The sequence below is a fragment of the Passer domesticus genome, chromosome 10 (assembly GCF_036417665.1).
Source record: "Passer domesticus isolate bPasDom1 chromosome 10, bPasDom1.hap1, whole genome shotgun sequence".
Lineage (NCBI taxonomy): Eukaryota > Metazoa > Chordata > Aves > Passeriformes > Passeridae > Passer > Passer domesticus.
Window position 1 is genome coordinate 4681880 of NC_087483.1, and position 15264 is coordinate 4697143.

The 15264-nt window shown below is 46.3% G+C and overlaps 2 protein-coding genes across 5 annotated transcripts in view; one reads left to right on the forward strand and one right to left on the reverse strand.

Annotated features, from left to right (window-relative positions):
* USP40 (ubiquitin specific peptidase 40) overlaps window positions 1–15264 on the reverse strand; it is a 135362-nt gene that overhangs the window by 47886 nt on the left and 72212 nt on the right. The window lies entirely within an intron of this gene.
* LOC135308471 (UDP-glucuronosyltransferase 1A1-like) overlaps window positions 1–15264 on the forward strand; it is a 68752-nt gene that overhangs the window by 20868 nt on the left and 32620 nt on the right. The window contains exon 1 of one of the 4 annotated variants that reach the window (XM_064433434.1): window positions 1188–2115. The exons of 1 other annotated variant lie outside the window; for it this stretch is intronic. In XM_064433434.1, the coding sequence (XP_064289504.1) occupies window positions 1267–2115 (849 nt within the window). In that variant the 5' untranslated portion in view covers window positions 1188–1266. Of the gene's footprint in view, window positions 1–1187; window positions 2116–3808; window positions 4717–6615; window positions 7489–15264 lie in introns of those variants that run through there. 2 more of the 4 variants (XM_064433426.1, XM_064433437.1) reach the window with 2 other exon arrangements.

Below are 15264 nucleotides of genomic sequence, written 5' to 3' on the forward strand. Positions count from 1 at the left end.
CATTTCCCTGCCAGGCCTCTCCTCAACCCACTTCAGCAAACAGCTGGGGTGCCATCACAAAATACAGAAATTAAGGTTTTTTGGGTGAGAAAATGCTGTTTGCTAAACTGCTTCCCAATTAGCTTCCCAATGCCCAGTTCCATGTGTGCTTTATAAAAATCAGAACCTATTTAGAACTTGTTACTATGATGTTTTTTCCTTGCAGTTTATAATAGAAGATTTAGAGAGTGTTTTAGTTTCTTTCACCTCAGAGCTTCTCCCCCCTACTCTGACAGACAAAAATTTAGTTTTCTGGAAAGCCAACCTGACATAAAACTGCTCTCTGCCACCTTCCCAATCGAATTAATTAAAGACATTGGTAAAAACAGGGAAAATAAATAAATAAATAAGGCTGATATGAGGAAAACAATATGCAGTTCATTGTGGTGCATTGACCGTGGTATGAAGGGAGAGGAGAGAACCTCTGTGCTTGAGGGATGGAGGCTGCACAGCTCCGAATATCCTGGGGTGCAATATTTCTAAATTTGCCATCAGTGGCAATGCTGTGAGGCTGGGGAGATCACATCTGTGCTGAACCTGCTCGTTCGCTGAGTTCAGGTCTGAATCCTGAGCCTCCAGTGGCTGCTAAAGCTTGTTTAGTGCTGGTCTGAATCCTGGTGGGGAGGAGTTTTCTGCTACCCAGGAGCCACCTCCCAGGCTGGGAAACAACTCTGTAAAGTGAGAGCTTGGGCTGTACAGAGAGAGGTTGGCCCCTCTCTGCACCTTTTGTGGTGTCCCGGGCACTAAGGAGATTCCTGCCAGCTCAGAAGAGCCCCGAGCCTTGTCCTGAGGGTCTCCTGCTCCATCCCTGGAGGAATCACCTGAGGATCTGTCTCTCCAACTCAGAGAGGCTGTTTTCATTTTATTACTGTGGGCTTGGGAGCTGCTCCCACCAAGGCTGCCCTCCTGGGTCCTGGCCAAGGTGGAACAGAGGACACAACAAAGGTGAGGAGTCCTGAGGGATCCGAGAAGCACGGTGAGGAGCTAATGGAGCATCGAGGAACTCCAGTGACTCAGCACTGGAAAGGTCACCAAATCTTGGCTTTCCAAGAAAGGAGGGAAAAGGCAAAATAAACTACCCACAGTCCAAAGCTGTGAATCATTAACAACAGGAACATCAAAGAGCAGAGTGCAACAAATCCAGCCATCAGTTGCTTTCCAAAGCATTTTCAGGCAACAACCTGCAGGCGCAATCTCTTCCACGGCCCCTACTCCGACCACAGCAGCATGGCTTTGAGGCTTTGCTGTGCCTGGATTTCCATCCTCCTCCTCCTGCCCAGCCTCTCGGACGGAGGGAAGCTCCTGGTGGTGCCCATGGTGGGAAGCCACTGGCTGAGCATGCAGGAAGTGGTGGAGAAGCTGAGCCAGAGGGGACACGAGGTGGTGGTGCTGGTTCCCGAGGTGAGCTGGCAGATGGAGACCACGCAGGCCTACAAGGTGGTCACGCACCCGGTGAGCCAGACCCTGGAAGAGCTGGATAACGCCTTCCAGGAATACCTGGCCGTGCACCTGACGCAGAAGCCTTTCCCCCTCAATGCTCTGGCAATGTACAATGCCTCAGTGTACGTCTTCAGCACCTTCTTTGGGCAGTGCAAGGACCTGTTCCGCAGCCGGGAGACCCTGAGGTTCCTCAACGAGAGCAGATTTGATGCCATCCTAACGGATCCAGCCTTTATGTGTGGGGCCATCCTTGCCCACCATCTCTCTCTTCCCTTTGTGTTCTTCATGAGAGGATTTGGTTGCAACATCCACTTTTCAGCCCCACAGTGCCCAAGCCCTCCATCCTACATCCCGAGACTCTTCAGCTTCAACTCAGACCACATGACCTTTTTCCAGAGGGTGGAAAACGCCCTGATTTCTCTCCTGGAGCTTGATTACTGCAACGGTTTCTACGGAGAAGCGCTTAAGCTTTCCTCAGAAGTTCTTCAGAGGGATGTGTCCCTGATGGACCTCGTGAACTCCGCTGCCATTTGGATCCTGAGGTTTGACTTTGTGTTCGAGTACGTCAGGCCAGTGATGCCCAACATGGTCTTTGTTGGGGGGATCAACTGTGCTAAGAAGAAACCACTGCCTAAGGTAATGTTCCGTTGCTATGATGCCCTTTGCTGTTGCAGTGGGGAAGGCTTTCCTCCAAGCAGGCACCTGGCTCTCTCACCTTTGGAATCCTCAGTTCCTCAGCTCCTCGTTTGCACATTAAACAGGAGCTGGAAACAAGCACCACACCCCTCAGAGCTGAAAGGAGTCCAGGTGCCCTTTGCTACTCACTATGAAAAACAAACACCTACAAACTTATCTGTTGCTTATCAGAAAAATGAGCCTGGCTGTTAATTTCCTCAGTAATAATTACTCACCTGAAATCTGACCTCAGCTGATCCTGTGCTCATCTAGGAACCTCATCCTTTCTTTCTTTCTTTGTCCTGCCTTTATCTCTAATTTCTCTTGTCCTTCCTCTTGCTGCCTCACTTTTCCCACAGTTTTTGCTCTGATGGTCTGGTACAGAAAGCAGGGAGCCTGTGGAGTCCATAAGAAAGTGTGGCCATCCTGTCAGGAGACGTTTTCTGTTATAGTCAAGGAAAATGAACTTGCATTTGCTGTTTTCAGACAACTGGTGTTGCCATTGAAAATCCAGTTGAGTCTAGAGTAGAAAACACACTGATCAGCAACGTCCAAGTTAGTTGGGTCAGCTCTTGTCACAGCAGTGGCAATGAACTCTTAGCATCCAGATTTCCTGCCTTTAATGACAATTATTTGTGAATCCGTTCAGTGTCCTCCTTTCAGTCCATGCTGTCTCCCACCTCTCCTGCACTGGGCCTCTCCAGAAACTGGTTTTCCAGCTCTAAGGGTGGTTCCTCCATGTCTGGTGTGACAGAGTGGAGCTCCTCAGGGCACGCCCAGCACCCTTTGGGTGTCATGAGATAAATGCCTTTGCCTCAGGCTGTAAGGATTTGTTTCTCCTGACTGAGCATGCTGGGAGGCCCAGCACCATTTATAAAAAGAATGGGAAAGTGTTGTGCTGATGGTAGCTCTTCATGACAAGGACTCCTTCCTCAGCACCATCCAAAAGGCTTTGCTCTGGCATTGCTTTTACTTGCACAAAGACAAGACAATCTTGCAGTGGCATTAGTGGGGGCTGTCACAGCTTCTCCTCAATTTTGTCTCTCTCACAATACATGGCAAGGGTTTTCAAGACAGCAATCAAAGACCAAAACTCCTTCTTTGTGTCCCTGTGCTGGCCCACTTTCCCTTTGTTTACCTGGAGCCCATCCATTAGTTCACATTTTGCTGTAGTGCCAGGAGGAAAAAAGCCAATGGGGATTGTTCTCCTCAGATTTGGGATTGCCTGGTACATCCTGGTGGCCATGACCTCTTTGTAAGAGGTTCAGGTTTGGCTGCTTCCAGGGGGTGGCAATTCCACATCAGCCTCGTGTCCTCAGGAATGGAGTTGCATCCATTCTGCTGGGTGTATTTTTATTATTTTATCAATGTGTATTTACCAGGTGAATGGCTTTAACCAGGATTATTGTTGCAACATGACATCCCTGCTCTTGCTGTCACAGACTCAGTGCTGACAAGTGTCTTAGTGCTGACAGACTTTGAAGCTTAAACATTAACAGAAAGCACAGGAGTGTTTTTCTAAGGACACGGCTTCCCTTCCCTATCACAAACAGAGGCAAAATCACAGGCTAATCACAACCATATTGGGAAGTTAAATATTAATTTCTGTAGCAAATAAATTCCCTACTTGGTCTGCATGGACCATTGTATAAAGGACTGCGTGGATCCCTCCAGAGCAGAACCCTCTGGTTTGCTCCCTCAGAAATGGCTCTTTTATACCAAGGTACCTGGATAGTTCTCCTCCTGATGCTGTCTGTAATCCTGGCTGAAGGTGGAAAGATCCTGGTGGTACCTCAGGATGGAAGTCACTGGCTCAGCATGCGCCCGGTAGTGGAGAAACTGCAGCAAAAGGGACACGAGGTGGTTGTGCTTGTGCCCTCCACCAGCCTGTACATGAAGTCAGAGGAGCCTCGGAATTACACAGTCCAAGCCTATCCAGTGCCTTACACAGAGGAATACTTGGGTGAAATGCTCAAGGCCTTTGTTAATGCCCATTTTATGGAGCAGTCTGTTTTGAATGTTGTTCTGACCTCGTATCAAAGCACGATAGAACTCTCCTCGGTCTTCTTCGCCAACTGTAAGAGCCTTCTGCAGAACGAGGAGCTGATGCAGTACTTGAAAGAGAGCAAATTCCACGTGCTCTTCACAGATCCCATCCTGATGTGTGGGCCCCTGGTGGCTGAGTATCTTTCCCTTCCTTCCGTCTACTTCCTGCGGGGCTTTCCCTGTGGAATGGATTCTGCTGCTACCCGGTGTCCAAGCCCTCCTTCCTATGTCCCCCGGTTATTCTTGGATAATTCAGACAGCATGACGTTTTCCCAACGGCTGAAGAACATGCTGGTCGACCTGCTGGAGCTCTTCTACTGTAAGCCTATCTATGATAACTTTGAAGAGCTTGCATTTGAGGTTTTCAAAAGGAAAGTGACAGTGACAGAACTCCTGAGCCGTGCATCCTTCTGGCTGATGAGATACGATTTTGTGTTTGAGTTCCCGAAACCCGTGATGCCAAACATGGCTTTTATTGGAGGGATTAACTGTGTTCAGAAGAAAAGACTGTCTCAGGTACAACATTTTCTTCTGTTTTGATATTGAAAAGGCAAAGTACAAAGGTATCATAGAATGGCAGAATGGTTTGGGTTGAAAGGGACCTTAAAGATTATCTCATTCCAACCCTCTGCCACCCTGGGCAAGGGATGTCCCTCACATCTTTCCATCAAACCCTGACTAACAACAGCTTGGTGTTTAAAGATTGAAATGCTGCATGATGCAGAAATGTTATTTCCTAATTCCAGCATTCAGATTATATCACATCCTGCCAAACCTAAAGCCTTATCAGACTTAATTAGGATCATTTAAGTGACATGTAGCTTTTATGCAACTGATAGTCGCCTTTGTTGAACTGAAGAACTTTGCTGTCCTGCTCTCCCAGCTGTCTCGTGCACTGTCCATTTATCCCCTCTCCATTCAGCCACAGTGAAGGTTATAGGACTGAAGAGTTTGCCTATTTTCTACCACAGCCATCCACTGGATTGGTTCCTTTCCATCTGCCTTTAATGTCAAGGTGTCAATACCTAAGCCCCAAAAGAAACCCTCTTCCAGTTCCATCCTCCCCTTCTCTTCTAGATTATTGAATTAGGTTTTAAGCCTTCCTGGGTATGGATATCTCCCGTAGATTTCCATTTGGGCTTTTGTGTAGCAACCTTCCCGTGTTCATTTGGCAGCCTTGTCTCAGGTTATGGCCTGTCTCCTGTGGATTTCTATCCTCTGAGCTGTTTGAAAATTCCCATTAAGTTAATCCCTGCTGTAACCTCCCAAGATGGGATCAGTGTGGGTGATGCAGCTGCTGCTCCTTTTGGAAGGCGGGTTCTCAGCAAAGTCCAAGATTTCCCTCCAGACTTGGGAAGGAAGCTGCAGCAACTGCATGGGGGAACAAATCCAGCAAGATTTTAAAGCCCAGAATGCCCTGGAGAGGGAAATTGTTTCCCGTATTCCCCTGCTTATAGGCTTTAATGAGCAGTTATCACCAACATTAAACCCCCAGCAACTGATAACCAAGAAGGACCTGGACACAGGGTTGAGGTCATGAACTGACCCAACCTTGGTCATGAACTGACCTCTCATTGGCCGTGAACGATTCATGACTGTGTGAACTACAGAGGTGTTCTTGGTCTTTGTTATCTGGGGTACAAGGGTGAAATGCTCTTTTGCAACTTCTTTTATACCTGATAGGATAAGGGGTTTAGCTGAAATTTATATGGACAGATGGGGAAAGATTTTCTTCTGGGTGTGTATCTTCCCAAAAAATGCAAGTTTGCGTTAAGGAAATTTAATTATTCTCAGGGGTGCCAGCTGGTTTTGGTTATTGAAAAAAATAAAGCAAACCCCAAAGCCCGGGTATGGTTGGGTGTATTTCTCATATTAATCTGTACTGTAAGTTATGTTTCCCTCTATGACTGGCATCTGTCTCTTTAGGGAAGAAAGTGCTTTCAAAAATGTTAAATTACCTCAGTCTGTGACAACTCTGTCAGCCTCCAGTGGCAGCGATGGAAAAGAGTCCTTTCCATGCTCTCTTGATCGGCACACTCCTCCCTTGTGGGCTCAGCAGTGTTTCTGCCCACCCACTCTGTGGGTGCGTTTTTTCCATGGATTTTCCCTGCATTTTGCCATCAGACCTTGGGTGTGGTGGGCTGGTGGCAAGAAGTGCCGCAAAGCCGGGGTCCTGCTGAGGGAAGAAGGCGGCACTGAGCCAAGAACCTTAGCTTGGCCTGTGTGAAGGTGACACACCTTTCTTGACTCATACAAAGCCACCTTTGAAGTCCAAACCTCCCCTGTATCTTTCCTAATCATTTATTGCTTTCTGTGACCTTGTGGCAATGTTCTGATGACCCGAATGGGAGGAGAGTCAAAAGGGCAGAGGTGGGGCACAGCTACAAAAGCTGGCAAAGCACTCCTGGCCTCTCTGCTGCTGGGCTTCCACTCTGCACAGCCCACACCATGCTGGTGGCACTGGTTCTGCCCTTCCTGTGCCTCCTGAGCCCGGCCACTGCTGGGAGGCTGCTGGTGATCCCCATGGAGGGCAGCCACTGGCTCAGCATGAAAAAAGCGCTGATCGAGCTGAGCAAGAGAGGACACGAAATCGTGGTCATCGCACCGGACAACACAATCCTGATCGACTCCTCGGATGTCTACGAACTGAAAACCTACCCTGTGCCATTGATGAAGGAGGACGTGGAAGAACATATACGCTCCTTCAGTGCAAGAGTTTTCATCCAAGAACCTTTCCTGGTGCGATTCTGGAAGCTTTTGGAAGATTACCGGAAGAGCGGGGCCATCTTTCACGCTTCGTGCAAGTCCTTGCTGTACAACCAAGAGCTGCTGAAGTACATTGGAGACAGTCACTTTGATGCCCTGCTCACGGATCCCGTGACACCTTGTGGGCAGATCATTGCCCTGCACTTCAACATCCCCAGCGTTTTCTTCCTGCGGATGGTTCCATGTGCCTTGGAGGTTCACGCGGCTCAGGGCCCGGACCCGCCGTCCTACGTCCCACGCATGTTCTCGGAAAACACCGACCACATGACCTTCTCCGAGAGGGTGAAGAACTTCCTGATTGCCCTTTCTGAGTCCTTTCTCTGCAATATTGTCTATTCTCCATTTGAGGAGCTGGCCTCAGACTTCCTCCAAAAACCCATGACAATGACAGAGATTTTAAGTCACGGATCCATCTGGCTGAGGAGAATTGACTTTGTCTTTGAGTATCCCATGCCTGTCATGCCCAACATGGTTTTCATTGGAGGCATCCACTGTGGCGAGAAGAAGAAGCCGTTATCTCAGGTCAGTGGCTGGCTGGGAGATGTTGTGGCAGTCACACACCTGCATGGTCCAAGTCCGGTATTTGAGAGGGATGTATCTTATCTGTCTCTTGTAGGGAGACTCTTTACAAGAGCCTGAGGTGTTGCCACCTGTGGCTTTAAGCTGCCAGAGGAAAGGATTAGAAGAGATATTGGGAAGAAATTCTTCCCTGTGAGAGTGGTGAGGCCCTGGCACAGGTTGCCCAGAGAAGCTGTGGCTGCCTCACCCCTGGATGTGTCTGTGGCCAGACTGGACAGGGCTTGGAGCAAGCTGGGATAGTGGGAGGTGTCCCTGCACGAAGTAGAATGGGATGTGCTTTAAGGTGCTTTTAGTCCAAACTATTCTGGGATTCTACTTAAGGATAATATTTAGTTTAAGACTTTCTGTACAGCCAATCCACATAAAAACCAGGAACACAAGATGTGATTCCAGCTCCTTTCTTTAGGTCTGTGCAACATGGCGATTTTTTTTTTTTTTTGTTATGGCATCACATGCTATACTGTGTTTAATTCCATTTGAAATCAGGCACAGAAATTCTCAGGCAGGAATTAGTGCCAAAATGGGCTAGTGAATTATAGCAGCTCTTCCAATAATTTTTTTCCTCAAGTAGAAGGCATGGGAATATTTCTTCAAGACCATTAGCTGCTTATCTAGTCAGAAAAAGACCTCATTGGGTCATGTGCAAGAGGATCATGTTCTCTGTTATGTACCAGCAGTTTTTGAGTCAAAGGCTCATATTTTGTGGTGAAGGTTTTGGTCTTACAGCTTCCGTGAAAAACAGCTGAAGTCTCAACTAATATTTTAGGACACATCCAGGGAGGATGAGGAAATTTTGATGGGTTGTTGCTGGGGTATCTGTGGTCTAAATAGCCCTTGATCAGCTCGCAGGTGCTCAGGATGTACATTAGCTTCTTGCTGCATGTGATGCGTATTTTTGCTTGCTTGTGCTGTCAGTGGAACGGTGTCATGCAAAGCCAGGGAGTAAGTGGAAGAGGAATAAAGGAGAAGGGAACTCTCCTCAATACGTCATTTGTGAAATAAATGGGCAGGAGATCTTTCTCCTTTTTAATGCCTTTATTAAGAAGAATCAGCTCAGGTGGGGAGAAATCGACGGGTTGCGCCCTCGCCGCCGTTGCTCCCAGGCGTGGCACGAAGGAGGAGGATGATGCAGTTTTGTCCGCTGGTCTGCAGACAGAACTGGGGACTCTGTCCTCACGGGAGAGTCGTGGAGTCCTTAGTTTGTTTGTTTAAAAACCCAGGGGGTCTCTTTAATCAGTTTCTTTTCAGGTTAGGGTGAGAAATAAAAAGGTCCAAGCAGGCACGGGACCATGCTCCCATCCTTAGACATCACTTATGTCACTTGTTGGCACGTGATTTTAGGGGTTTTTTTCTTGTAAAAACTGTAAAACTGTAAAAACCCAAGGTGCACTGCATTTCTTATTTGCATACTGGCTCTGATGTCACTCCTATTTTCTTTACCTCGGAGGGGTCTGTCCTGGCAAGTGGCCAGCATCAGGGAAACAATCAGTTAATCACCCGCCATCAACGGGTGATTAAGGGCTTTTCTTCGGCAGTGAAACCAAAGGAGTCTGACTTGGTCTGACTTGGTTTTTTTAACTCTGAAACTTAAAAAAAATACAACTTTCTATTCATAACAATTTGGTTTCCTAAAAAGTTTTATGTTTGTGAACATTACTTAAAAATCAATAAACTCTCCATCTTTTTCCGTCAAACTTTTTTCACTTGCCAGCCTTTCCAAAGCCCTTAGAATGGATTCTTCTGGCCTAGCACCACTCTTGCTCTTCCCTCACATTCACAGGCTTTTGTGAACATGAATGAGAGAAACTTCACAAAAAAAGAGATTGGCTCTTCACACCTTTCCCGAGCCAACCTTCCTACCTTTGGGCTTTGCTTCACTCCTCGAACTTCCCTAGTTCAGCTTCATTGAGTTGTTTGTTTCTGTTGCTCTGCTTTTTCACAAAAGTCTCTTTCAAGTTGTTACCAAGCCCCCCTTTTATCAGGGTGATGCTTTTTCCTGTCTCTTTTGTCCATCAGAGCTGCTTAACAGCTGCTCAAGGACCAGGCAGTTCCTCTGGGAAAGCAGCAGGCCATCCTGCCTGCAGGCAAAGCCATGGAGCAGCTGCAGTGTGGAACCAAACTCTTCTCTGAGGGCAAGGCTCCCTCTCCTTTTTCTTTTTCTTTTTTTTTTTTGACTCCAGGGGTAGAGATCATAGTCCAGCATCAATATTTATTGCAGAAATACTGATTATTCGCTCCTGATTTCTTCCCATCTCTCCCAGAAGGAGAAAATGACAGAGAGAAATAGATCAGGATGAGAACAAGTAGTAGAGTGTGTGACAGCATCAACCCAGTGGTTTTCCTTTACTGATGCAAACCCTCTGCCTCTCCAGTGGATTAAAATCCTACCTGGTGGTGTTCCTGGCTCCAGTGCTGAGCTACATGTAAATCCCAGAGCCTCTTCCTAAGGGTTTACATAGAAATTGTGCTGTATAGTGTCACACACTTTTATAATTTTAAACATGAACTCACCAAGCATTTCAGAACAGCTGCAAAATCCTTCTCAAAAAGAATGACATAAACAAGGTATTTTAGTACATGGTTTCAGCAAGCCTGGCTACTTCCAAGTGCCAGCACTATTCTCGTGGTTTTATTTTGGCAAAGCCTGATTTTATTTTCAATCCAGCATCAATCAGCACAGATTGAGGCCCAAGGGAGCCCTATTTACCAAGCCCAGTTCCACCCAACCTGTGAAGAACGCCAATCACTTTTTTTGTTTTTAAAATTTTAACAGTGTAATAGTAATAAAATTATTATAAAACTAGTAATATAATTAGAGTAATAAAATTTGAACAGTTGAGATTAGGACAATATGAGACAATAAAAACAAAGAGATACAGACGGCCGGGTACCTTTTTCTGGGCAACACAAGCCTGAAAAAGGACCCCCGTTAACAGAGGATTAACCCTTAAAAACAATCGCCTGTTGCATATTCATACATCTCATATATGATGCATAAACTCCATTCAAACACAGGATTCTGTCTGGTCAGTGTCAACTTCTTCCTCTTAATCCTCATACTGTGTTCCTGTCTGAGCGAGGTGGGAAGGAGTTAGTTTTCTTCTGATAAGGGAGCAATATATTCCCTTTCTCTGAAAGATTTAGGTGTCCTGGGGCTTCTATCTGGTGTGAATCCTTTCTTAAAAAATATTTTACATAGCATAGTTTCTATTTTAACATTATGCTATAACCTAAAACTATATTTAATACACTACTTAATACAGCATAACTTTCTAACATATACAATATTCTTTTTAATACTTGCAAAAAGCCAATCATAAAATACACATTTTTCACACAACCCAAATTCTTTAATCACTTAAATGGTTCATCAATGCCTTCAATAGTTACCAGTGAATGGTTCTGCTGGAAAAGCCAGGTTGTTAAGGGGGAATGTGGGAATCTGGCAAGGCGCTGTGGCTGTGTTTAAAAGCTGCTAGGTCAGGGCAGATGAGCAGAATCTGGATTTCTGCGAACATGGCTCCTGTGGGTAAATACAGCTCTGCAGCTTTGGCAGGGATTCTGCTTTTTCTGTCCCTGCTGTGCTCGGCTTATGGTGGGAAGCTGCTGGTGGTGCCTATGGATGAGAGTCACAGGCTCAGCCTGCGCTCGCTGCTGGTGGTCCTCAGCCAGAAAGGCCAGCAAATTGTCACCGTGTCACCAGATGCGAACTTGAGCATGGAGGCATCTGCATATTACAGCCTCAAAATGTATCCAGTGTGGTTATGCAGGGATGAGCTGAGAGCACACGTGGGAATAATTGGGAATGATCCTTTTGAAAGAAAACCTTTTTGTCAAAGAATTAATGGTCTCCTTGAAAAAGTCCAGCTCATCTCCAACCTCTACACCTCCTCCTGCGGCAGTCTGCTGCGCAACAAGGATCTGACGCAGTATCTCCAAAGTTCTCTCTTGTACTGTGCGGACAAATCCCGGCTCTGCATCTCTCAGTCCTGTCTGTTTTCTTTCTCAGGGGATTTCCCTGCAGTTTGGATTTGCAGGTTGCTCAGTGCCCAGGTCTGCCTTCCTTCATCCCAAGAACATTTACGGACAGCTTAGACCACATGGCGTTTATCCAGCATGTGGAAAACTCAGCTCTCAAGTTCATACGTTTCCTTCTTTGCCATTTTGCCTATTTCCCATTTAAATTCAGGCATCAGATGTTCTTCACAGACAAGTAACAGAAGAGTTCTTAAGCCATGGATCCATTTGGTTTGAAATAAGAGATTTTGGGTTTGAGTAGCCCATGCCAGTATGAGAAACAACTGCTCACCTTTAAAAAATTTTGAAGGTTTATTAAACCTTAACAAAAAAATACAACAAAAGGACTAAATAAGGAAAAATTACAGTACTGGGAGTCCCTGTGATTATCAGTGTCATGGTTTGACCCTGGCACAATGACAGGGCTCCCATGAAAGGTATGTTTCTAAAATGGTTACTGTGAGATGTGACTTGGAAATAGAACAAAGCAGGTTCCAACTTGGGAATGGAGGGAAAAACACAACACTTTATTAATTTACAACGTAAGAGACAGAAGGAAAACAAACAAACAAACAAAAACACACACAGCAATCCACAATGGAATACCTCCAAAACACTCCTCCTCCCTACACCCCTCTAACACTCAATCCCCTCTAATACTGAATTCTCAATCCAATACCATCCTTCACACAACTTCCCCCCAGTTCATCAGGAGAGAGGAGTCTCCCTCTTGCACCAAGGGCCTCCCCAGGAAACACAGTGGAACCTCCTGTGCTTCCATATCACACGTGGCAGCCACCCAGAGAAAATCTGCCATGGTGACCATCTTTCTTCCATGTCCAGTGCTCTCACCACTGCCCATGGACCCAAACTGCTTTTTAGGTCTTTTAAGAATGCCTTGACCAATTCCAAGAAGTGGCAGCCTCTCACCATTTAGGACAGCTGTCTCCCCCCATATTTCACCCCCTGGGGCCAAGGGGCCTCATGAACAGAGATCCTTCTCCTATGAAGGCAGAGGGCTCCACCACACCCTCCCTATCAGTCTTTGTTCTTTCTACTTCTTCTCACAATGGCTTTGTCACTGCTGGCTTCTAGCCAACCGCCTCCCCCAAGGTGCAGTCTCTACATTACAGGAAGATTTGGTTCCATCCCGTGTCCATGTAAGAGAAAAGTCCAGCCAAAAGGCCACTCCGAATCATCTCCTCCATCTAGGGTGCTTCTCATCTGCTGGTATTTCTTCACTCACTCAAGCCTTCTTCTCATCTGCCCATCTTCTGTCCCCTCTAAACTCTCAGCTGGGGAGGATTAGTGTTTTTTACAGCTTCCACTGTCCCAGCACCAACAGGGTTAAAACCTCAGCCATGGTCTGCCAGCAGCTGGGCGCCTTGCCCCCCCCCCCCCCCCCCCCCAACTTCTTCTCCTGGCCATGGTGCCAGCACAAGGTGTAAAATTTCAGGCCAGCACAGAGTCTCTATCACTCTCTCCCGGGGAGGGCTGCCCAAACATCCCAGGTCTCCTCCACCCTTGCCTCTTGCAGGGCTCTGGCCTCCCTCCCCACAGGCCGCATGGCCTCCCCTGCCCCACCCAGACGCAGCTGGGCAGGGGAGAGGTCAGATCGACTCACCGCCAGATCAAGAGAGAAAGTTCTCTGGGAATCTTCTGCTTTTAACCCCTGTCTGTTCTCAGAGGCGTATCTAAATCTTCAGTGGCCACCACAGGTCCCAATTTCAAATCTGGCCACTGATTGGTTTGACCACGACTTTTCCAGAAACTCACTTCTGGGCAAAACCACAACAATCAGCCACTCACTCATCTACAAAATGGATGCTCTGCCTTTTATAACTTTAGCCCCTCCCAAAGTTTTGTCAGTCAACTCTTTCTCTGCCATCCATTGGTGGAAATCACTTTCTTACATCTTGATTGGAGGTCAGGTGTTGATATGCCACCCCTCCTGGTAGCAAGCCAGTCTCCTCTAAATGCTCTCACTGCTAAGGCTATTACAAGGGGGAGGGGAAAGGGGGCTATGGGAGGATGTATTACTGTAACATTACTATACATTTTAACATCCACATAATAGCTATCTCTCAATTGTGAGAGCCAATCATTACATTACTTATCTATAATGCCAGTGATTCCCAGCATATTTTTATTGAAGATATAAACTGCTGAAAGAGAAAGCCGTTATCTCAGGTTCAGTGATTGATGTGGTAAAATATATGGATGTTTAATGCTGTTTGCAAATATTTTGTGTGTCTATAACTATGTCCATGAGTTGGTTTTACTGTCACAATTGATTTTTAAAAACTGAAAATCTTTTTGGTTAATAGCTCTACCCTTTCATAATTTAAAAATGAAGCATCATAATGCACCAAGTGGTAGATAATGTTCTGGTTGCTCTGGCAGCATCTGCAAGAGCTTTATGCTGCCTTCCCAAAAAGTTTCCCTACAAAGGATGTGCCTAGAGCCACAGTAGTTTGATAAATGTCCTTAAAAGTATTCTGGTGTATGCTATCAACCACTACACTAAATTATTTTGTTGTCAAAATTACTTCTGTGCAATAATTTCCATGATTAGGGCTTGTCTGCAAATCCAGTCCGTGCATTAATATTGTTTGCTTTCATGGCCCAGGGGCAAACTCTTCCCAGACTGATCTAGAATAGCATTTCTGAGTTGCTGATTCAGTTTTAAGTATAGCTGGCGAAAACCATGTCTATGACCTTACTCCTTCCAGACCCTACTTCATCCTTCCAAAAAGAAGCCTTGCAGGGAAATGAAATTTAGTAGTAAATTTTCCATCTTCCTCACAGTGTCACAATATAAAACTGGTGGAGAATCCAGACCATTTCACATGTGAAGCTTTAATATTTTTTTCTAATATTTTGCAAATGGAAAGAGATATGGAATGGCAAGAGGGGAGGAATTATCTTCCACTGAAAATTCATGTTTGGAAAATTAATGATCTGTTAATTAGCTCTTTTGAGCAGACCACTTGTTGAAGGATCCCTCATTTACTTAAATCATAGAATGTCTCCTGGGAGGGTCTATTCCATGATCTTACCCGGCACAGAGGTGAGATTAAAAGGTTGGTAGTTCCCTAGGGATTCCTTTCTGTCATCTTTAAAGGTGGGTGCAATGTTTCCTTTTTCCCAGTCACTGTGACTTCACCTGAGAGCCAGGACTTTTCAAATGGAGAGTGCCTTGGCAACTCCATCAACCAATTCCCTCAGGACTCTGGGATGCATCTCATGGGGCCCCGTGTGTTTGGGTCATCAGGTGGCCTTATGTCTGAGTTTCTCAAGCAGTGACATGATCTTCTCTTACACTGGGAGGAATTTTGCTCCCCCAGCCAGATCTTGCCATCCATCCATCCACTCAAGAGGTGTGGGAAGAGAGGTTGCCAGTGGAGGCTGAGGCAAGGAAAGTTCTTGAGTCCCCCAGCCTTTACTTTGTCCATTGATTTCCATTTCCTAGTCTTGCTTACTGGGGGGAAAGACTTCCTTTGACCTTCCTGTTGTGGCTGACAGACCCGTAGTGACCCTTCTTGTTGTTGTTTTCACCCCTGGCCAAGTTTATCTCCACCTGCACCTTGGACTTCCTGACTTCCTCCCTACATAACCAGGCAGCGTTCCTCCAACTCAGTGTTCCTCCAATAGAGAGAGGGGGGTGTTTTCCAGGGTAGCGCTGGCCCTGATTTTTGTCTG